The sequence below is a fragment of the Neophocaena asiaeorientalis genome, unplaced genomic scaffold (genome assembly GCF_003031525.2).
Source record: "Neophocaena asiaeorientalis asiaeorientalis breed wild unplaced genomic scaffold, Neophocaena_asiaeorientalis_V1.1 scaffold493, whole genome shotgun sequence".
Lineage (NCBI taxonomy): Eukaryota > Metazoa > Chordata > Mammalia > Artiodactyla > Phocoenidae > Neophocaena > Neophocaena asiaeorientalis.
In genome coordinates this window covers 55,430-79,559 of record NW_020172669.1, presented here as the reverse complement: position 1 = coordinate 79,559, position 24,130 = coordinate 55,430, and the positions used below count along the sequence as shown (strand labels likewise).

At 42.2% G+C, this 24,130-nt stretch overlaps 2 protein-coding genes across 3 annotated transcripts in view; one reads left to right on the top strand and one right to left on the bottom strand.

Annotated features, from left to right (window-relative positions):
• Window positions 1–8,081: 8,081 nt before the first annotated feature.
• On the top strand, window positions 8,082–9,151 carry GPR119 (G protein-coupled receptor 119). The gene has a single exon (XM_024739587.1). It carries the CDS (start codon window positions 8,085–8,087, stop codon window positions 9,090–9,092), a length of 1,008 nt encoding a protein of 335 aa, XP_024595355.1. The 5' UTR covers window positions 8,082–8,084; the 3' UTR covers window positions 9,093–9,151.
• An 8,698-nt stretch (window positions 9,152–17,849) lies between these two features.
• Window positions 17,850–24,130, bottom strand: part of SLC25A14 (solute carrier family 25 member 14) — a 35,899-nt gene continuing 29,618 nt past the window's right edge. Inside the window, exons 9-10 of one of the 2 annotated variants that reach the window (XM_024739577.1) lie at window positions 19,305–19,385; window positions 17,850–18,297 (exon numbers count right to left, since the gene is read on the bottom strand). In XM_024739577.1, coding sequence (XP_024595345.1) covers window positions 18,256–18,297; window positions 19,305–19,385 — 123 coding nt within the window. In that variant the 3' untranslated portion in view covers window positions 17,850–18,255. The remainder of the gene's footprint in view (window positions 18,298–19,304; window positions 19,386–24,130) is intronic. The other variant, XM_024739578.1, reaches the window with a different exon arrangement.

Here is a 24,130-nt window from a genome sequence, read left to right as displayed (position 1 = left end):
ACAGAAGCCTAAAACAATGGATGCAGGCCACCCTTTACTTGAGTTAAAGAAAGCTGTTTAAATGTATTTGTTTCAAAGATCTGGTCCTGATTTGTAGGTTTCCTGGAGGACTAAAGGGAATAAGAAATGATACATTGTGTTAACAGAGGATCTTATCATCTCTTCCTGGGATATTAACTTGAATCCATGCGTGGGCTTCAGGGAGTCTATGAAGACCCTGAATTTGTTTGTATGATGTGTATGTACATGAACATGTGCATTTTTTAGAGGGAGGTCCACAGCTTCCATCAGATTTTTAAAGGGTTCTATGATTCAAAAACAACAGCTAGGAGAGAGTATGAAGAAAAGGGAACCCTCCTACACTGGTGGGTGGGAATGTAAATTGGTGCAGTCACTCTGGAGAACAGTATGGAAGTTCCTTAAAAAGCTAAAAACAGAGTTACCATATGATCCTGCAATCCCACTCCTGGGCATGTACATCCGGAGAAAACCGTAATTCAAAAAGATACATGCACCCCAATGTCCACTGCAGCACTGTTTACAATAGCCAAGACATGGAAGCAACCTAAATTTCCATCGACAGATGAATGGATAAAGAAGATGTGGTACATACATACAATGAAATACTACTCAACCATGAAAAAAGAATGAAATAATGCCGTTTGTAGCAACATGGATGGACCTAGAGATTATTATACTAAGTGAAGTAAGTCAGACAGAGAAAGACAAATATCATGTATCACTTATGTGTGGAATCTAAAAAATGATACAAATGAACTTATTTACAAAACAGAAATAGACTCACAGACATAGAAAACAAATTTACCTTTACCAAAGGGGATAGGTGGGTGGGGAGATAAATTAGGAGTTTTGGATTAACATATACACACTGCTATATACAAAATAGGTAAACAACAAGAACCTACTGTATGGCACAGGGAACTGTACTCGATATTTTGTAATAACTTAGGAAAGAATCTGAAAAAGATTATATATATGTATAAATATATGTATGTATGTATAACTGAATCACTGTGCTGTACAATTGAAACTAACACAACATTGTAAATCAACTATACTTCAGTTTTTTAAAATTACCACAATAACAGCTAAGGATAACTGCCTTAGATAAGCACCTTTGATTATCTGTGAATACCGTCATCCACAGATAATTGAGAGCAGTCTGCAAAGCTTAGCAAGAAGGTGTTGCAGGAGAACTGGCATGAGTTATGTGAGTCAGGTATTGGTGAACTGGAAGCACAACTGCACCCCTATGGGCTCCCCGCCAGGCTCAGCACAACTGTTGGCCCCTGGCAATCTGATGCTTTAGGTAGAATCCCAAGTAACTGGACGGAGAATCCCAAACTCTTGAGGAGCAAGAGGCCAAGTTGCTTCCAGGGGTGAGTTTGCCTTCTAGAAGACACACAACAGATGTCCTTTTACCACCTGGCTGTCATTTTCCCCTTCCTCCACTGCCCAGAGCAGCAGCTTTCTACACGTCAAGCACCACAAATTTCAGAAGCAGCCAAGATTTCTGATAAGCTGACTTTGAAAGCAGAATCCAGTTCCAGAGAAGAAAGTGAGAGAGTAAAGAAGAAATTGCTGGGGGAGTAAATGGCTCTGATCCAAGAGGAGCCTCCTGTAATCACAAATCACATTTACTCTAAATCCATGATGTTAAATCCCCATTGGCATGCAGGCCTATGGAGTGTGTGTGCTGAACTGAACTGAATGGGACAATCATACCAGATGGGGTGAGGAACAGAACTGGGCTTTGAGGGCTGACAGGAGCCTGCCTACTCAAGTCAATCTCCAACCCAATGACTAGTGCTCTACTCCCTATTCTCCAAAATGTTCCCTGCATGATCAGCTTTTACTGTCCTCATTTTCACTATTTGAGCCAGACTTTTTCTGGGGTGTTCTGTTGCTGAGCCGTATCACAGAATGACATACAGAGACCAAGGTGAAGAAGCTAGTTAGCAGGAATGATCCAGAAACACTGATCCAGAGAGTAGGAGACAGTCTGCAGATTAGGGAAAGGAGCGGGTGGGCCACAGGGCAGAGAAGCCAGATCACTGAGACACATCACTGAAAAGACTAGATCACATGGGCGATCAGAGAGACAAGCTGAGGGGCAAGCAAAGCCCTCAGAAAAGAAGCACAGGACGGGCCTGTCTTGGCTCAAGCCACAATGACATTGCATGTAGGCTGGCAGCATTCTTCCTGTATGTGGTGAGGGCTAGCATCCTTCATGAGGCTGGGCACAGGTTTTCAAAGCCTTCAGATGATGCCACATAGCTTTCACCCTTTCTCTGGTCAGCAATTTACATTTCTGTATTAACGTTACAATTCTGAAGAGACCAGCTGACAGAGTTAGAAGAATATAGACTCTGAGGCTTGGCAGACCTGGGTTCAAACCCCAGTTCCACCCCTTGCTAGCTGTGGAACCCTGAGCAGTTTAATTAGCTTCAATGAACTTCCATGTGCGTTGGTGATAATATCATCTCACGCAGATATTGTGAGGAATAAATGAGATCACACATGTAAAGCGTGTGTGATAAAATGTAGGTATTACTAATATTAACAATAATCTTCTCAGATTCTACATACCCCCAGGCATTGTTACAATCCCCCACCCCTTCTACAGCCCCCAAATCTTACCCCCAGATCTTCCTCAGGAAACAGTTGGAAATGGCTGTCTGAGAATGTGTGTGTGCATTTCTGTATAGCCCGAAAAAGGCCTTTGCAAACTAGTGCCTGAGTTGGAACAGGAAGGGGGAGTTTTGAGGTTTTTTCTTTTGAAATTACATGAATACATCCTCACTGTGAGAATATATAACAAGTAAGAAGTATTCAAAGTAAATCATGATGGTCTCTCTTCACCCCCCATCAATCCCACTGCCCACCTCACAGCTATTCAGTCACTGTTAACAATCTCCTCTCTATACATTTAGCTGAGGTTTGGGGTTTTACTTTCATAAGTGGGTTCAGACTCTACATATTGACGTGTGACTTGATTTATCGACCAACAACATGTCTTGGAGGTCTCTCTGTGTCAGGACATATAAACCCATCCCATTCTTTTCACACCACTGCATAATATTTCACAGTAATGGATGTACCAGTCTACTCATTCAGGAAGAGATATTAAAGTCCTGGGCAAGATGCAGCTAAACCATCACCGGCAGATGGCTGGTCTAGGCACCATGAGAAATCAGGTGTAACTTGTCTTGAATATCTTCCTAGAGCTCCTCTCCCATGAGCCTGGCTCCAAAGCCAGGCTCTGTTGAAGCCTGGCATCTCCTGCACTCCCATTCCAGCTGAAACCTGTGGCCCTTTGTCCCGTTCCCTAGGGGTGGATGAAGCGCCCTGTTGCATCCTTGGTGACAGCTCACTGTGACCAGCCTTTAATGCATTCGTTATAGGATAGTTTGACTGGAGAATAAGCCCTTTCATTCTTCCCTTTCTCAACCCTAGCTTGTTTGCCTTGTCAATGCTCCACACTGGAGACTCAGAGTCCTCAGTCTGCTCCAGGACTGTAAGGACCAGCAACCAACCTCCCAGGAAGGAGCCATGTTCTCTGTGGCTATGATCTAGGACACACAGCTGAGACCAGGTGGTGGTGTGGGAAAGGGGGTAGAAAATACCAAGGGAAACACAGAGATGGGGGTAGCTAAGAATGAAGGGAGAGAGCTAAGGGAGACTCTTGGAGGCCCATCAAAAACAGATTGTGTAGGGAGTGAAAGACAATTCAGTGGGAATAATGATGTTTTGCACCACTGCAGAATCTCCTTCTAAGGCCCTCCTGACAGGTGGGCATTCATCGTTTACTTGCATACTTCCAATGACAGAGAGCTCACTATTTTCCAAGGATGCCTAAATTAGTTTGAATCAGCGTGTGGGTTCCTGAGACAGAAAACAGGAAAGTGTTAACGGCTAAAAGAAAACAAACAACTGTCTAGGATATGAGCAAAGGAAAAGTAGACTGAGAAGAGCATCTGTTGGGGATGGAGGGAAAAGAGACCTGCGCAGCAGAGAATACTGGTGCAATAGGCAGAATAATGGTCCCCACACCACCAAACATGTGCACATCCTAATCCCCAGAACCTATGAGTATTTTACCTTACATGACAAAAGGCACTTTGCAGATGTGATTAAGGATCTTAATATGGGGAGGATATCATGGATATCCGGGTAGACTCAGAGTAATCACAGGGCCCTTTAAAAGAGGGAGGCAGAAGGGTAAGAGTCAGAGGAGGAGATGTGATTATGGAAGCAGAGGTCTGAGTGATGTGCCATGAGCCAAGGAATGTGCTCAGCTTCTAAAAGCTGAAAAAGACAAGGAAATTATTCCCCGCTAGAGGCTCCCGAAGGAATGCAGCCCTACCAACACCTTGATTTGAGCCTGTGGGACCAGTTTGGGACTTCTGATCTTGAGAACTAAGATAATAAATTTGTGTGGTTTAAGCCGCTGTGTTTGTGGTAGTTTGTTACAGCAGCAAAATGAAACTAATACAACCAAGCACCTGACAGTAGGAGAGAGGAAAGGACAACTTTACCATGCCTACAGATCACCTGGATATCTTGTTCAAATGCAGACTCTGCATCAGTAAGTCTTGGGCAGGGCCTGAGATTTGCATTTCTACCAAGCTGTCAGGTCATACCAATGTTCCTGATCTGATACACCCTTTGATTAACAAGAGGATAGAAGAAGATCAAGAAAAATACCTGTGTAACATTTTACTGTTCATAAAGCCTTTTTGCATCCATCATATCTCATTTTTATCATACCCACGACACTGAGAGGTAGGTATTATTGTCCCCATGTCACACATGAGGAAGCCAAAGCCAAATCAGAGAGGTGAAGTCATTTGTCCACACAAAAGCACAGAAATAGCGTCAGGCTGGCCCCCAGGTGCCCTGACTCCAGAGCCTGTGCTTCTGCCATTTGGCAGTGGTTCCCACCCCTGGCTGAATATTAGAATCACCTGCAGACCTTTTAAAACTCCAGATGCAGAGGTCAAATCCCAGACTAATGACATCAGAATCCCTTGGTGTGTGACCCAAACATCACTAGTTTTGGAATCAACAAGTGATTCCACTGCACAGCGAAGGCTAAGAACTGTTTCACTAGAGCATTTCACTAGAGCAGCACCAGCATCAGCATCACCTGGGAGCTTGTTAGAAATGCAGATTCTTGGGCCCACCCCAGAACTAACACATTCAAAACTCTGGAGGTGAGGCTCAAGAATCTGGGTGTTAACCAGCCCTCCAGGGGATTCTGATGCACTCTTGAGTTTTAGCATGGGTTTGAAAAGGGCCACCTTGACTCCACGCATGGAGTCAAGGGCTGGGGAAACAAACGCACACATTAGATGCAGGTATAAAATTAGGCCAGGTGCTAAGTGACTGAAACTAGCCTCCTAATGGATGTACCAAAGAATAAAAACAGTTCTCAGGTTGGCAACCAGAATACCAAGTCCCCACGCCACAACCTTTCTGATCCTTTGTAAGAGAGACATCTGCCAAAGGCCCTCTCAGACTGTCAAAACATCCTGGAATATAATATTTGCTTCCAACTCTGCACCTTGCTCTTCACTCCCTCACTTAAAACACTAACCTTTCCCATTTGTGCTCTGACCTGAACTGAGTAAACAAGCTTCTCACCACTCTTCTCCCCACCCCTCTCTTCTTGGTATCCAAGATGAGAGTAGCAGGCAAAAGGTTAGTTCTAATGTACCTGAGCAAATGGATATACAATCTAAAATAGCAGTGAGCTACACAGCCGCCCTCCCTGGGCCCATCTCACCTGCCTCAGCAACACTGCCGCCCTTTGGCCTAACTCTATCCCAGGAAAATGGAAAATTCCACAACCAAACATTAGAGTAGATACTTTCCAGAATGGAGCTCACCTCCCCTTCTCCTGTCCCAGAGATACCTCAAGTCTACAGGATCAAGAAAAACAAGGCTAATATGATCCTGCAATCACACTCCTGGGCATATATTCAGAGAAAACTCTAATTCGAAAAGATACATGGACCCCAATGTTCACTGCAGCACCATTTACAATAGCCAGGACATGGAAGCAACTTAAATGTCCATCGACACATGAATGGATAAAGAAGCTGTGGTACATACATACAATGGAATATTACTCAGCCATAAAAAAGAATGAAATAATGCCATTTGCAACAACATGGATGGACCTAGGGATTATCACACTAAGTGAAGTAAGTCAGAAAGAGAAAGACAAATACCATATGATATCACTTATATGTGGAATCTAAAATATGACACAAATGAACTTATCTACAAAACAGAAACAGACTCACAGACATAAAGAACAGACTTGTGGTTGCTAAGGGGGAGGGAAGGTGGGGAAGGGAGGGATTGGGAGTTTGGGATTAGCAGGTGCAAACTATTATGTATAGGATGCATAAACAAGGTCCTACCATACAGCATAGGGAAATATATTCAATACCCTGCAATAAACCATAATGGAAAAGAATGTGAAAAAGAACATGTATATATGTATAACTGAGTCAATTTGCTGTACTGTAGAAATTAACACAACATTGTAAATCAACTATACTTCAATAAAGTAATTTTTTTAAAAAAAAGAAAGGCAAAGCTACAGGATCGAGAAAGTAGAATGCAGGGAATTTCCTGGTGGTACAGTGGTTAGGACTTCACACTTCCACTGCAGGGGGCATGGGTTCAATCCCTGGTCAGGGATCCTGCATGCCTCACGGTGTGGCCTAAAATTAAAAAAGAAAGAAAGAAAGAAAGAAAGTACAAGACTGGCAGCCACAACTCATGACCAGAGACATGGTCCAACATAATGCAGAAAAAGTTCTCAGTGAGTATACCCAATAGACAGCAGCTCTCGACAGGGAGTAGGCTCTATTCTAAACTGAATGACAGCTAGTAACAATTCTGTTTTGCTTTTCCTGCCCTTCTGAATCCTCAATTAATCAAGTTCTGAGGGATGAGAAATAGGGAACCAGCACACCCTATTTGAAAGAATTAGAATCTGAGGTGTTAGGAAACAACAGGTATAGCTGATTCACTTTGTTACAAAGCAGAAACTAACACACCATTGTAAAGCAATTATACTCCAATAAAGATGTAAAAAAAAAATATATATATATATATATATATACATACACTACCAAATGTAAAATAGATAGCTAGTGGGAAGCAGCCGCATAGCACAGGGAGATCAGCTCGGTGCTTTGTGACCACCTAGAGGGGTGGGATAGGGAGGGTGGGAGGGAGGGAGACACAAGAGGGAAGAGATATGGGGATAGATGTATATGTATAGCTGATTCACTTTGTTATAAAGCAGAAACTAACACACCATTGTAAAGCAATTATACTCCAATAAAGATGTTAAAAAGAAAAAAAAAGAAAGAGCCTAAGCGTGTAGTAACTCCCCTGAAAGTATGCTGGACCCTAAAATGGCTTGTCTGCCCCACTTCCCACTTCAACTGATTATGATCATCTTGCTTGATTAAAAGCAGACATAATAGTAACTGAGGATTTGTTATTAAGCAAATGCTTAATTAAACTGAGATTAGTTGTTAAGCTAGAACTTGAGGCTTAGGAAGAAAAGAAGTGGACATCTAAGATCAAGCTATGGAGAAAGAAAAAGTGTGATTAGAATCAATTATATATTCTGCCAGACGGAAGACCTGATGAATGTCCGAGTCTCTCTAAACAAAGTCCTTGAAACATCAGTGAAGGGAGAGAGCCTGGCGAGACAACGGGCAGCAGGTACTTGGGAGTTGTCTAGTAACTTGGTGGTGGGAGGAGGGACTAGCTCAGGACCCAGGGAGACATCTGCGCTGGGATTGCTGCCTTCAGAGAGTTGGAGAGGCAAGAGGCTGAGGACTGAAAACGAGACGGGGAGTGATTCTCAGTGACCAGCAGTATCCCAAAGAAAGGAAGCTGCCGGCCTGGACTGCCAGCGATGGCCGGCACTACGTTGCAGCTCTGAACCCACCGCTCTGCCTCCCCACCGTGAGAATTTGAGCTGGAGAGCCAGCATGCCCTGGTAAGTGGAAATACTGCCACTTCAAGACATGGAGTCATCTTTCTCATTTGGAGTGATCCTTGCTATCCTGGCCTCCCTCATTATTGCTGCTAATGCCCTAGTGGTCATGGCTGTGCTGTCGTTGATCCACAAGAATGATGGTGTCGGTCTCAGCTTCACCTTGAATTTGGCTGTGGCTGACACCTCGCTTGGCCTGGCCATCTCTGGCCTAGTCACAGACCAGCTCTCCAGCACGGCTCGGCCCACACAGAAGACCCTGTGCAGCCTTCGGATGGCATTTGTCACTTCTTCTGCAGCTGCCTCTGTCCTCACGGTCATGCTGATTGCCTTTGACAGGTACCTTGCCATCAAGCAGCCCCTCCGCTATTACCAGATCATGAATGGGCTCATGGCCAGGGCCTGCATTGCCGGGCTGTGGTTGGTGTCTTACCTCATTGGCTTCCTCCCACTCGGGGTCCGCGTATTCCAGCAGACCACCTACAAGGGGCCCTGCAGCTTCTTCGCTGTGTTTCACCCGCGCTTCGTGCTGACCCTCTCCTGCGTTGGCTTCTTCCCAGCCCTGCTCCTCTTTGTCTTCTTCTACTGTGACATGCTCAAGATTGCTTCCATGCACAGCCAGCAGATCCGCAAGACGGAGCATGCGGGAGCCCCGGCCGGGGCTCACCGGCCCCCACGGACCCCCAGTGACTTCAAGGCTGTCCGCACTGTGGCCGTTCTCATTGGCAGCTTCACTCTGTCCTGGACCCCGTTCCTCATCACTAGCATTGTGCAGGTGGCCTGCCAGGAGTGCCACCTCTACCCAGTGCTGGAACGGTACCTGTGGCTGCTTGGTGTGGGCAACTCCCTGCTCAACCCACTCATCTATGCCTATTGGCAGAAGGAGATACGGCAACAGTTCTCCCAGATGGCCCTGGGAATGAAGAAGGGGCTCGCCGCATTCCTCCTCCTTCTCTCAGCCAGGGATGGTGGCCCACAGGGGCCCAGGGAAAGTGCCCGTCACATCACCACCATCTCCCACTCAGAGCTTGACGGCTAAGATGGTAAGGGCAGACAAGTTTCAAAGTGCCCCCTCTCTCCCTTCTCAGAGCCCCAGCTAGGAGACCAGGTGGAGCTAGGGAAAAGAGAGCACTTGCTTCCAGCAACTGACCACCCCCTGCACCTCCTTACCTCAGACTGAGAGGTAACTAAGGCAGGGTGCTGACTTCCCTCTATAATCAGCTTCCCCATTTGCAAATCTCCATTCCTCCCTGCCCTTCTTTTGCAATGAGTCTGTTTCTCCTGTAGAGGTATACTGACTTAAAGCAAGAAGTGTACTACTGGAAAGATGCTTAAACTCAAATCTTATTTTTGAATACACTAGAGCAGCACTGTCTAATAGAAGTCTAATGCAAGCCACCTATGTAATCTTAAATGTTCTAGTAGTCATGTTAAAAAGGTAAAAAAAAAAAAGAAGCAGGCGAAAATAATGTTTCATTTAACTCAATATATCTAAAACATTAATTCAACATGCAATCAGTATAAAAGATCATTACCCTATGTTTTTCATGCTAAATCTTTGAAGTCTGGTGTATATTTTACCCTTATAGAATACCTCAATTCAAACTAGCCATGTGCCAATGCTCAAGAGCTACACGTGGCCAGTGGCTATCATATTAGAAAGCACAGCACTAGAGAAATGAGGTTCTGTTCTTTTTAACTGTGTACTACAGTGATTGCTTTGGTGAAATGAGGGGTCCTGCCCTCCCTGATGTAAATCAGACATTTTATGTAGTGAGGTTGTATGAATGTAGGAACCTGAATTAGATACTAAAGCTTGTCTTTTTCCACACTTCACGGTGTTCAAAACAGTGTTTCTTTGGCGAATCACCTGTCTTGTGATTATTTCTGCTGCTACCCCTCCAACCCACCACCTTCCTAACTCTGTGGTGCCCCTTCCCCTCAGTTGGCCTCTTATGTCACTTGTAGCTACTTGCTGATGACGATGCCAAACCACAGATTCTGAGACATTGAAAGGAAAGAAAGGGAAAAGAGGGGTAGGTACCAAAAAAGGCACTGCCAAGCCCTCCACACTGGACCCACTTTGCTCCTCAGAGATTGACCTTCTTCCATTTACTCCCAAATTTGCATTTTCCTAAGAAACTCAGTTGCATAAGAGGATGTCTCCAAAATGGCCCAGGAGACCAGCCTTATCCTGCTTTCTTGCAGGTACAGAAAATGACTGTTGGCAACTGGGAATTATACTCAGGCTCCCCCTGGGCAACCCTGGCAGCAGAAACTACAAGAATAGAGTGGGGAAGAAACCCAGGAACCACACTCAGCCTTCCTGAGCTTTCCTGTAACCCTTTCCACAACCTCCTGGTCTCCACAGTACATTCCTAGAGAGTTTGTCTCTTAAGGTCCTCAACTAGATTATCTCCCCAGAAAGCTGCTGAGTGGACAACAAAAAAGGGCAGAAGAAACCAAAACAGTATGAATTGATTTGTCTGGGATTTGGTACCAAACACAAACACAAATAGTAACTGGGTCTGGGGACAAAATTGAAAGCAGGCTCAAATCAATGCCCTCCTTACTGGTGGTTCAAAGCTTAATTTCCTGGCCTTGCTGCAAAGGACTGATCTTCCCAAGGTAACACAAGCAAAGTGGAATGGAAGCTAGTTACAGGAGAAAGGCAGGAGCTGAGGGGAGGCCAGCTGATTGTTGTGTTATGAGGTTCAGTCTAAAAAACCCTGCTATTCCTGGGAGTCAGCGTGCGCAGTGGGAAAATCACAGGCTTTGAAGTCCAACAGAGCAGTGTTCAAATTATGATTCAGTCATTCAAATTCTCAAGGCCACAGTTTCCTCATTTGTAAAATTGGGATGATAATGCCTACCTTATTTGGCTATAGTGACGATTAATTCAGACAATGCATATGAAAATGCCTAGTACACCACAGCACATTGTTAGTACTCAGAAAATGTTCTCTTCCTCTTCCTTAAAAAACCTAAAGAATAAAACATTCAGCTGACCAATTTAAGGGAATCCGTCACATCTGCAGACATTAGGAAAAATGAGTGATGAGAGGTGACTCAGGCTGGAAAAGACAAACATAAATCTAATACTTTAGCAGGATCAAGACAGAGCAGATATAAACAAGGCACTGTTACCATATTCTTGGGTTTAAGAGTAACCACAATTAAGAACACTGTGTTTAATAAGCCACCAAGAGCAGAGATACAGAATGCTATGCTAAAGAGTCTAATGGCTTTCTTTGACGCAGGCTCCTGTACAGATAAGGGAAGGCACTGGAGTGGAGACATTTAGATTTCATTCACACATCAAATGTTGTCTCCTGATGGACTTGCAGAGAAGCCAGATCCTGTTCAGCAATTTGATCAAAATAGCCAAAAAGATATTAAGGCCTTGTAAGACAGAATGTAGATCAATTGGTCCCATCTATAATTTCCATGAAAAGCTTATTGTGAATCCGTTAAAAAACATTGTGACATGACTAAGTTTTATACTAATTCCTTGGCTAGCTAATGTTATGTACAGCATACCTCCATTTCAGAGGGCTACCCTCAAGAACAGTACACACAGCCCTCTGGACAGGGTCATTTTGAGTGGTTTCACAAATGTTAGAGGCAGGTTGCCCTGATCCACCAACACTCTCCTGCTTGTCCACATGACCAAAAAGCCCATCTCTGAGAGTTGGCCAGCCAGAGTTAGCCTTGGGATATCTTCTTCCTATATGGTGAAGTGTTTACTGGTTCACATGGGAAATGAACTTGTGACTCACTTGCTCAGTCACTGGCCAAACTAAACAGAGACCAGTGAAAACAGCAGGCTCAAGAGATACTTCAAGGACACACAGAACAAGAGGAAACATGGTGTTGACAGCTGGGCAATGAGAACAGCAATGGGCCCAAGGCCAGACCCAACCCCTTGCTGCCATCAGCCACTCACTTATTTTGTGACTCCTTCAGTACCTTCCATGTCATCCTTCAAATGGCTGACTGGTCTGGAATCTTCTCCTTTTAATTAATAAATCTTCATTTGTTATTTCTTGCAATCATATAAACTCAATGATGGTACCTACAAGTGTCAGCTGGCATTCATTCATTCATCTGTCCATCCATCTACCTACCCCACAAGCATTTACTGAGGGCTAGGTGCTAAAACTACTCCAGCTTTCCTGGATTTCTTTTAGAGCTATATATTGATGTATACATGATGTTCATTATGTTTTTTTCTGATTATAAAAGCAACTTTTTTCATTTTAGAAGTTTTTGAATATACAGAAAATCATAAAGTTACCCGTAATTATACCACCCAGAGATGATCACTGTTATTTTCCTTCATCTGTTTTCTTCACTTAATATTATATTGTGCTATTTTCCTATGTCATTAAGCTTTCTTCAAAAACATGAGTTCTAAGGGTTGCATGTTTTTCAACATGAGTATATAATATTTTAACCATTTTTCTATAGTTGTACGTTTATGTTATTTCCAATTTCTCACTGTTATAATACCACTGTAAATACCCTTGTATATAAATCTTTGACATGTCTGTTTAATCCCCTAAGATAAAATTCTCCAAAGTAGTATTACTAGGTCAAGGAGCATTAAACACTTATAAGAATTTTGATTCATACTTTTGCTGGCCTTTCTTGAACGGTAATGTTTCCCTAGGATATTTGCTATGAGAAGTCACAAGTGAGCCATAAATGAGCAGACCACAGTGATATGAATATCTCAAAGAAATAAAAGTGCATGGCTTCCTGAAAGCATAAACCATACCAAGGGGGCTGACCAGTTTTTTTTTTAACAAAAGGAACCTGTTGCTGTGCCCTACTGCTAGAGTTAATCTGCAAATCCAGAATTCTGGACTCACGGGACACAGCAGTCTAACAACACCCCTCACAGGACAACTGCGTCATTGATACAGCATCGTGTGATATACAGATACCAATTTCAGTGTGTTTTCACTCTTAAAATCTTCTGATAGTGGCTTTGTGCAATACCATAAAATGCTAAATAGGCACGAGAATATGAAAATATGATCACATGGAGCCAGGAGCCAGGTCTTGATGCAGATGAAGCCTCGAAGCCATGGTCTCGCAGCCTTGCTGACCAGGAAATATGTGCTCCACCTAATGGATCCACTGTGGCAGGGTGAAGTGTGGGAGAGCTTAACATGCTACTAGCCAGCCATATGTTCACTGGATTTACAAGCTGTTGGGACCATAAGCAGCCACTGAGCTCAAAGAGCCCTCTCATGAGGAGTCCTAGAAACAACTAATGCAGCTGCTAAGGGTCTCAGAGTCTGTTTTAATGCACAAAGCAGCTCCTGTTTCTTTCAAAATGCCTTCTACACAATGGCGCGGGCAGAATTCATTTGCTCCAAAGCTCCAGAGGGACTAAAATCAGACCAAGAACCTGGGGGCTGGGGGGTTCTCTAATTTTTTAGGTTTCTTTTCATTTGGTGGATGTTACCCAATAGTTCCATGATTGAATTATCTTTCCCATTTAATATAATAAATCCATATTGGTTCCAGTTCTATCTCAACTGAGTTGACATTATGGCACTAAAAAGATGATGAACATGCTGAGATAACAGTCATTGGCCCAGTAAAATGCCATGCTGTCTTACAAAACTGTTCATTGTGCTTTTACCACTCATAATAGTTTTGCGGATTTGCCCACTGAGCCATCCGACAAATACTAAAGCACATCCTATGGAAGAGCAAACTGATGTCATCTCAGTCATCTCTGTCATCTCAGAGGTGGTTTAAAAAGTAAGAAAACTGAACCAAGAAATTAGAGCTGAATGGCTGTGAGGTTATTTCAAATGTGGAAAACGGGCTCATGATCCAAAATTCCAACTACCACTTTAAGATTACCAGGTCCCTTAGTAATCTTATGCAATGATGTGTTAAATTGTTTTTCTTATTTGCTAAATAAACGGGAGAGCCAAGGATGCATGAAGAGTGTTTATAATGAGTTAGGCACAGCCCCTAATACAACTGAATTCTGATGCTGATCTGAGACACTGGATAGAGAGAAGAGATATCCTTTACTGAAACCTCAGGAATTAAGATTAATGTGAGTGGCCATGCTAACTGAGAAGATATGAAGATCAAAAATATTATCCCTTAAGGGATATGTTTTAGTGAATAGAAAAGAAGTATTTATAATCAGGTTCTTAGAAGTTTAATCATTCCTCCCATAAATTTATAAGCCTAACAGCAGACTTCTTTGCATGGGAGGAAAGAGGGTGAGAAGTCTAGTCCCATGTTCAAATTACTCAATTTGAAATTAGTGAGATCTGGGACTTCCCTGGCAGTCCAGTGGTTAAGACTTCACCTTCCAATGCAGGGGGTGCGGGTCAGGGAGCTAAGATCCCACACGCCTCGGGGCCAAAAACCAAAACATAAAACAGAAGCAATATTGTAACAAATTCAATAAAGACTTTAAAAAAAAGAAATCAGTGACATCTATTCTTCAATAAATAGCATTACATACAACAAGAACAAACTCCTGTGTGTATGGTATGCTCACTTAGACTGGGGAGGAAGAGGGGGCTAGTGAGGAAGGAGCTCATGGAGAAGAAAAGCCAACAAAGGAAACATAAGGAAGCAGTAGAAAGTGGAGAATAAGAAGAAAATGATATATTTGCAGTCACAGGTCTCCAGGAAAGTAATTTAAATCTAGTCTTACAGTTAAGTGTCAAAGAGTGATCAACCACAACGACCATTGACCTTCTTTCTCCCAGGGTGCTATAAAGACAGGGGAACTAATGAAATCAGTATTTTTTACTGCTTACCTGCCATAAACTTTAAGTGACCCTGGACAAGGCTAAGTCAGTACACCTCTAGCATGGTGATTATAAGCATGGGCTCATGACCCAGATGGCCTGGGTTAGAATCCTGGCTCTGCCATTTCCTAGGAATGAAGTTTTTACCTTTCTGTGCCTCAGTTCCTCACCTGAAAAATAAGAATAGTACCTATCTCATAGGGTCGTTGAAAGGATGTAAACAGTTTTATAAACATAATACACTTAAAACAGTATCTGGCACATAAAAGCTTTATAAGCCACTTTGGAAGATAGTTTAGCAGTTTCTTACAAAACTAAACATATGCTTACCATACAATCCAGCAATTGCACTCCTTGGTATTTAACCAAATGAGCTGAAAACTTGTGTCCACATAAACGCCTGCAAATGAATATTTATAACAGCTTTATTCATAACTGCCAAAACTTGGAAGCAACCAAGACGTCCTTCCGTAGGTGAATGGATAAATATACTGTGGTACATTCAGAAAGAAAAAAGAGAAAATGAGCTATAAAGCCATGAAAAGACATGGAGGAACCTTAAGTATATATTACTAAGTGATATATACTTATATATAGTATAGCCCATATAAGCCTAAGAAGGTTACATACTGTTTGATTCCAACTATATGACACTCTGGAAAAAGCAAAACCATAGAGACAGTGAAATGATCAGTGGATTCTGGGGGTTTGGGGGAGAGGGAAGACTGAATAGGCAGAGCACAGAGGATTTTTAGGATAGTGAAACTATTCTGTATGATACTATAATGGTGCATACATGCCATTATACATTTGTCAAAACCCACAGGATGTATAACACTGAGAGTGAACCCTAATATAAATGATGGATGTGAACTGATAATGATGTGCCAATGTAGGTTCATTGACCGTAACAAATGAATCACCCTGGGTGAGGAATTTTGATCAAGGGGAAGCTGCATGTATGCGGGGGTAGGAGGTACACGGGAAATCTCTGTATCTTCCACACAATTTTGCTATGAATCTAAAACTTCTCTAAAAACTTAAGTCTATTAAAATTTATTTTGAAAAGGTAGTACTTTAGATTGACAATTAAGAAGACACTGTGGGGTGGCAGAATCTGACAACTATGTGCTGGCCTCAAATCTGCCATAATCAGGCTATGTGACTTAGGACAAATTTTCTTAGCTTTTCTGGACCCTATTTTGTCTACCTGTACAAAAAGGGGAGTAAAGCTCAGTGGGGCTTAACCTTGTTTAGGTTGCTCCCTTCCAGGCTACCCTCCACACAAGGATTATCTTCCTAAAAAATAAAAGCTGGTTATATTATTCTCTATTTTAAACTTCCTTTGCCTGGCCCCTCCCTCCAGGATAAAAGCCAAACTCTTTCTTAGGATATATAGAGACCCTTCACAATTTGACCCTTTTGGCCACACTATTCTAATTTCCTTTCATTCTAGCTCATATTTCTTTTTTTTTAATTAACATTACTTTTCTGTTTTCAAATCACCTTATTTTTTAAAAATATTTATTTATTTATTTAGGCTGCACCAGATCTTTTTTTTATTTAATTAATCTATTTATTTATTTTTGGTTGCGTTGGGTCTTCGTTGCTGCGCACAGGCTTTCTCTAGTTACAGCGAGTGGGGCTACTCTTGGTTGTGGTGTGCAGGCTTCTCACTGTAGTGGTTTCTCTTGTTGCAGAGCACGGGCTCTAGGCACGTGGACTTCAGTAGTTGTGGCGCATGGGCTCGGTAGTTGTGGCGCACAGGCTTAGTTGCTCCGCGGCATATGGGATCTTCCTGAACCAGGGCTCGAACCCGTGTCCCCTGCATTGGCGGGCGGATTCTTAACCACTGCGCCACCAGGGAAGCCCTGCACCGGGGCTTAGTTGCAGCATGTGGGCTCTTAGTTGTGGCATATGGACTTCTTAGTTGTGGCATGCATGCGGGATCTAGTTCCCCGACCAGGGATCGAACCCAGACCCCCTGCATTGGGAGTGCGGAGCCTTAGCTACTGGACCACCAGGGAAGTCCCTAGCCCATATTTCTTTACAAGTGCTTCACAAAGTGTAATCTAAGGATCACCCTCCGTCAAGTGCCTATGACAAAAGCAAATGCTTTTGCCCCAAATAAGGTTAGGATCTCAGGTGACAGGGTGCAAGAATCTACATTTTCACAAGATCTCCAGGTGATTCTGCCTCAGGTGGTATTTGAAAACCATAACCCTTTATTTCAGCCATGCTGAAATTTCCCCCATTCCCCTGCCTGGAATGTCCTTCCCTGCCTTATCTACCTGGTAACATCTGCTTTTTAGCACAACTGTCACCTCCACTATGAAGCCTTTGGCCAATCCCCTAGGTAATTGTTTCCTCCTCTGTGCTTCTACAGCACTTAGTTCATCTCTCAGACAGTACTTAGTACCTACTGTACTGTACTTAGTACCTACTTACATGTCTGTTTCTCCTACTATAATGTGACCTTGAAATCAGAGACTATGTTTTAATTTATTTTTACATCCCCAGCATCTAAAACATAATAGATAACAATAAATGTTTGTTGAACAAATGAATGAATGGATAAAGATGAAGAACTAAAGTATTCATCTCACAAATATTTGAGTGCCTACAATGTGGTAGGCACTATTCTGGTACAAGAAAGTAGCCAGAACTTTTTGCCTGTAAGACAATTAGAACCCTGCACACAGGGTTCTATTTTAAGCCTCTTTTTAAGCCTTTAAGCATTTTATCTGTGGAAACTTCCAAATGAGCCCCTTGTTTGTTTATGCATTCTTTAGGATAGAACCACTTGTCTGATGTTTACAAGTGGCCTTATGACAATGAATGGCAATGGGAAAGCACAATGTACTTAGTCCATTCCCATAAATGTGCTTTGGGAGTCCAGACTCAACTTCATAGTCACCTTCTCTTTATTGCTTTCTGGAGAATATAATATAAAGATTTGGCAAATGAGAAAACAGTAAATGAAGACAAAGCCAAAGTTATTCTGCCAATAAATACTTTAATGAGAACCGAGGTCTGTAACATAAATAGCAGTAACTGCCCTGGCCTATGCCTTCTGCTCTAGCCCAAGTCTGGGGCTAACAAACTACATTTAACCCACATTTGAAGAGAAGGTCATTTTGAGTGTCTATCAGTATCCATCTTCACAGAAGATACCAATCTGGGGCCAGAGTCTCAGTGTTAATACTCCCTCTCAGGGAAAAGTTCACATGGCAACACAAACACATGAGCAATTTTGAACCATCCTATCGTTCTTCCATCAGGAGGGCCTTGGGAGACCAATGATTCAGTAAACACTTACAACTTTGTCAAAATACATTAGAACACAGAAAAAGGGAAAAGAAGAGTAGAAAGGTTGGCAGGGCTTGACTCACATATATTCAGTCCTTAGATTTGAAGCCTCTTGAGCTGCTCATATGTAATAAAAAACTGAAGAGTAAGTCATGGAAGATCACTGGGATGATACTGAAAGTCAAACCCGGTTCTAAAATTGTGCATTGCATTCTCTTAAATTGAGGTACTTAGTCTGTGCTATTCTAAGTTGCATTTGCTTAAAAGTCTTTTTTAAAACAATATCTAGCAAATCAAGCATGTGTTGAGTGCCCACCAAGTGCCTATTTTGATTGCTGGCATTTAGCAATATAAACATATTAAAATTCTAACATATTTATATTCTTCAGGGGCAAACAGAACCCATACACACACACACACACACACACACACACACACACACACACACACACACACAAATATCCAAGAACATCAATGACATATAATTCAGTGCTAGAGTAACTGTTACAGACATTAGGCGATCAGAGGAATCCCAAGGAGGGAGGGAGATACTATCTCCATTAACCTATAGACTCCACAAGGGCAAGGATTACTTTTCAACCCTGAAGTGCTCACCACTGTACAAACACCACCACACACACTATCCAACTCATGGCTCTTCCCATAGGAGGCACTCAAACACAGCTAAAGGAAGGAGGGTCATCCATGAGGAAAGAGCCCTGCTTCGCTCTGGATTCTTTTGCTCTATGAGTGTTTTCTGTCTTATTATTTCCCCAGCTATTTTAGTCATACACTTAGGGGTAGGAAATATGGATTACCTCAGCATGGACCTTCCTGTGGACACCTCCTAGCAGGGTTTCCCAAAACTTCCTAGCCCCTTCCAGATTTGGCTGTGTTTGTTGTTGTTGTTTGTTTTAAAGAGGAAAAGAAACTTTGGCATTTCTTTTCTAATCCCTTTAGTTTGTATTAGACTCCAACTGAAAGCCATTTCTGTACTTAGTTCCACCCGCAGTGGTCACCATTAGAATGCTTGAGTAGATTCTCACTTGCCTAAAGGCTTCAATAATCAAATTTTCCTTCCTATAGCCTAGAATTACCTGGGAGCTTGAAGCACGTACTTCCATTCTCATGTTCCAAAAGGATACAATGATGTTCCAGGGTCCAAGTCGAAGCCAGTTTGGCCAAAATCCTTTATAGAGTGCAAAAAAGCCCTCATGTTTCCACATCTGACGGAAAGATATAATAAAAAAAATGAGTGAATTCTCCTTACACTTTACATCTGACAATTATTTTTATTTTAGTACTCATCTTCCATGCCCCTCCCCAACAACTTAGGATCCACGAATGGTCCTTTTTCTAAAGACATACATTTTGTGTTCTAAATCCACCCACCCACTCATTCAACAAATATTTACTAAGGACCTACAATATGCAAAGTACTCTTCTCCATGTTGGGATAATAGTAATAATAGTAAACAAGAGAGAAAGTGTCTGTGTTAGCCAGCCTCCAAGATGGCCCCCGATGAAAGCCAACTCCAGTTATTCACACCCTTGTGTAGTCCCTCCCACAACATATCAGGATTGGTCTGTGTCACCAATAGAGTATGGCAGTAGTGAACGTACGTCACCGCCAATGCTATGCTATAAAAGACGTTTTGTATATTATAAGGTTTTGCCTTGTTCTGTCTTTGATCGTTTACTCTGGAGGAAGCCAGCTGCCATGTCATGAAGAGAAGCCCATGTGGTGAGAGACTAAGCCCTCCAGCCAATAGCCAGAGAGGAACAAAGCCTTCCTGCTGACAACTACATGAGTGATCCTTGAAGCAGATGTCCCAGCCCCAGTCAAGCCTTCAGATGATTTCAACCCTAGCTGACATCTGAACTATTACCTCATGAGAGAGCCTAAGCTGAAATCATTCAGCTAAGCTGCCTCTGAATTCCTAACCCACAGAAACTGTGACATAATAAATGCACGTTGTATTAAGGCACTGAGTTTTGGAGTAATTTGTTACACAGCCACAGATAACATACATTCCCTGCCCTCATGGAGTGCATACTCTAGTGGAGCTGACAAACGAATACATAAATTGATATATATTATATTCACAAATAATAAGTACTAATAAGACAACTAAAGCAGAGTAGGGGAAGAGGAGTTGGGCAAGTCACTGTCCTTCTCTGAATCTGTTTCATCACTGTAAATTCCGTGTATGTAATGCCATGGATGACCTCATGTGAATGACCAGAGGATTAGACGAGGAATAGTGTAAAATGCTTTAAGTTTTCTGTTTTATACACTGTAGGTCCTACATACGCCAACTGAGTGGTTATTAGAATTAAATGACACAGAGATTGGTTCAAGATGGCAGAATAGAAGGACATGCGCTCACTCCCTCTTGCGAAAGCACCAGAATCACAACTAACTGCTGAACAATCATAGACAGGAGACACTGGAACTCACTAAAAAAGACACCCCAAAGACAAAGGAGAAGCCGCAATGAGATGGTAGGAGGGGTGCAATCACAACAAAATCAAATCCCATAACTGCTGGTTGGGTAACTCGCAAACTGGAGAACACTTATATCACATAAGTCCACCCATTGGAGTGAAGGTTCTGAGCCCCACGTCAGTTCCCAACCTGGGGATCCAGCAATGGGAGAAGGAATTCCTAGAGAATCAGACTTTGAAGCCTAGCGGGATTTGACTGCAGGACTTCGACAGGACTGGGGGAATCATAGAGACTCCACTCTTGGAGGGCACACACAAAGCAGTGTGCGCATCAGGGTCCAGGGGAAGGAGCAGTGACCCCATAGGAGACTGAACCAGACCTACCTGCTACTGTTGGAGGGTCTCCTGCAGAGGCGGGGAGTGGCTGTGGCTCACCGTGGGGACAAGGACACTGGCAGCAGAACTTCTGGGAAGCACTCCTTGGCGTGAGCCCTCCCAGAGTCCACCATTAGCCCAACCAAAGAGCCGGGTAGGCTCCAGTGCTGGGTCGACTCAGGTCAAACAACCAACAGGGAGAGAACCCAGCCCCACCCACCAGTAGACAAGTGGATTAAAGTTTTACTGAGCTCTGCCCACCAGAGGAACAGCCAGCTCTACCCACCACCAGTCCTTCCCATCAGGAAGCTTGCACAAGCCTCTTAGATAGCCTCATCCGCCAGAGGGAAGACAGCAGAAGCAAGAAGAACTACAATTCTGCAGCCTATGGAAGGAAAACCACATTCACAGAAAGATAGACAAAATGAAAAGGCAGAGGACTTTGTACCAGATGAAGGAATAAGACAAAACCCCAGAAAAACAACTAAAAGAAGTGGAGATAGGCAACCTTCCAGAAAAAGAATTCAGAATAATGATAGTGAAGATGATCCAGGACCTCGGAAAAAGAATGGAGGCAAAGATCGAGAAGATGCAAGAAATGTTTAACAAACACCTAGAAGAATTAAAGAACAAACACCTAGAAGAATTAAAGAACAAACAAAGAGAGATGAACAATACAATAACTGAAATGAAAAATACACTAGAAGGAATCAATAGCAGAATAACTGAGGCAGAAGAATGGATAAGTGACCTAGAAGACAGAAATGGTGGAATTCACTGCTGTGGACCAGAATAAAGAAAAAGAATGAAAAGAAATGAAGACAGCCTAAGAGACCTCTGAGACAACATTAAACACAACAACATTTGCATTATAGGGGTCCCAGAAGGAGAAGAGAGAGAGAAAGGATCCAAGAAAATACTTGAAGAGATTATAGTCAAAAAATTCCCTAACATGGGAAAGGAAATAGCCACTCAAGTCCAGGAAGCACAGAGAGTCCCAGGCAGGGTAAACCCAAGGAGAAACATGCCGAGACACATAATAATCAAATTGACAAAAATTAAAGACAAACAAAACTTATTGAAAGCAACAAGGGAAAAATGACAAATAACATACAAGGGAACTCCCATAAAGTTAACAGCTGATTTCTCAGCAGAAGCTCTACAAGCCAGAAGGGAGTGGCACGGTGTATTTAAAGTGATGAAAGGGAAGAAACTATAATGAAGATTCCTCTACCTGACAAGGATCTCATTCAGATTTGATGGAGAAATCAAAGGCTTTACAGACAAGCAAAAGCTAAGAGATTCAGCATCACCAAACCAGCTCTACAACAAAAGCGAAAGGAACTTCTCTAAGTGGGAAACACAATAGAAGAAAAGGAACTACAAAGAAGAACCCATATAGCACAGGGAGATTAGCTCGGTGCTTTGTGAGCACCTAGAGGGGTGGGATAGTGAGGGTGGGAGGGAGACGCAAGAGGGAGGAGATACGGGGATATATGTATATGTATAGCTAATTCATTTTGTTACAAAGCAAACTAACACCATTGTAAAGCAATTTTACTCCAATAAAGATGTTAAAAAAAAGAAACCAATAACAATTAAGAAAATGGTAATAGGAACATACATATCGATAATTACCTTAAACGTGAATGGATTAAATTCTCCAACCTAAAGACACAGGCTAGCTGAATGGATACAAAAACAAGACCCATATATATACTGTCTACAAGAGACCCACTTCAGACCTAGGGACAAATACAGACTGAAAGTGAGTGGATGGAAAAAGATATTCCATGCAAATGGAAATCAAAAGAAAGCTGGAGTAGCAATACTCATATCAGATAAAATAGACTTTAAAATAAAGAATGTTACAAGAGACAAGGAAGGACAGTACATAATGATCAACGGATCAATCCAAGAAGAAGATATAACAATTATAAATATCTATGCACCCAACATAGGAGCACTGCAATACACAAGGCAACTGCTAACAGCTATAAAAGAGGAAATCAACAGTAACACAATCATAGTGGGGGACTTTAACACCTCACTTACACCAATGGACAGATCATCCAGACAGAAAATTAATAAGGAAACACAAGCTTTAAATGATACAACATACCAGATAAATTTAATTGATATTTACAGGACATTCCACCCAAAAACAGCAGATTACACTCTCTTCTCAACTGCACATGGAACATTCTGATCTATGCCAATAAAATGGACAACCTGGAAGAAATGGACAAATTCTTAGAAAGATATCACCTTCCAAGACTGAACCAGGAAGAAACAGAAAATATGAACAGACCAATCACAAGTAATGAAATTGAAACTGATTGAAAATCAACCAACAAAGAAAAGTCCAGGACCCGATGGCTTCACAGGCGAATTCTATCAAACATTTAGAGAAGAGCTAACACCCATCCTTCTCAAACTCTTCCAAAAAATTGCAGGAACACTCCCAAACTCATCCTATGAGGCCACCATCACCCTGATACCAAAACTAGACAAAAATGCTACAAAAAAAAAGAAAGTTACAGGCCAATATCACTCTCATATATGACAAACCCACAGCAAAGATCATTCTCAATGGTGAAAAACTGAAAGCATTTCCTCTAAGATCAGGAAAAAGACAGGGATGTACACTCTCGCCACTATTATTCAACACAGTTTTGGACATCCTAGCCACGGCAATCAGAAGAAAAAATAAAAGGAATACAGATTGGAAAAGAAGAAGTAAAACTGTCACTGCTTGCAGATGACATGATACTATACATACAGACTCCTAAAGATGCTACTAGAAAACTACTAGAGCTAATCAATGAATCTGGTAAAGTTGCAGGATACAAAATGAATGCACAGAAATCTCTTGCATTCCTATGCACTAATGAAAAATCTGAAAGAGAAATTAAGGAAACATTCCCATTTACCACTGCAACAAAAATTATAAAATACCTAGGAATAAACCTACCTAAGGAGACAAAAACCTCTATGCAGAAAACTATAAGACACTGGTGAAAGAAATTAAAGATGATACCAACAGATGGAGAGATATACCATGTTCTTGGATTGGAAGTATCAATATTGTGAAAATGACTATACTACCCAAAGCAATCTACAGATTCAATGCAATCCCTATCAAATT

What these genes read in the sequence shown, in the direction of transcription:
- GPR119 (XM_024739587.1), top strand. Translation starts at nt 8,085, where the DNA reads ATGGAGTCATCTTTCTCATTTGGAGTGATCCTTGCTATCCTGGCCTCC.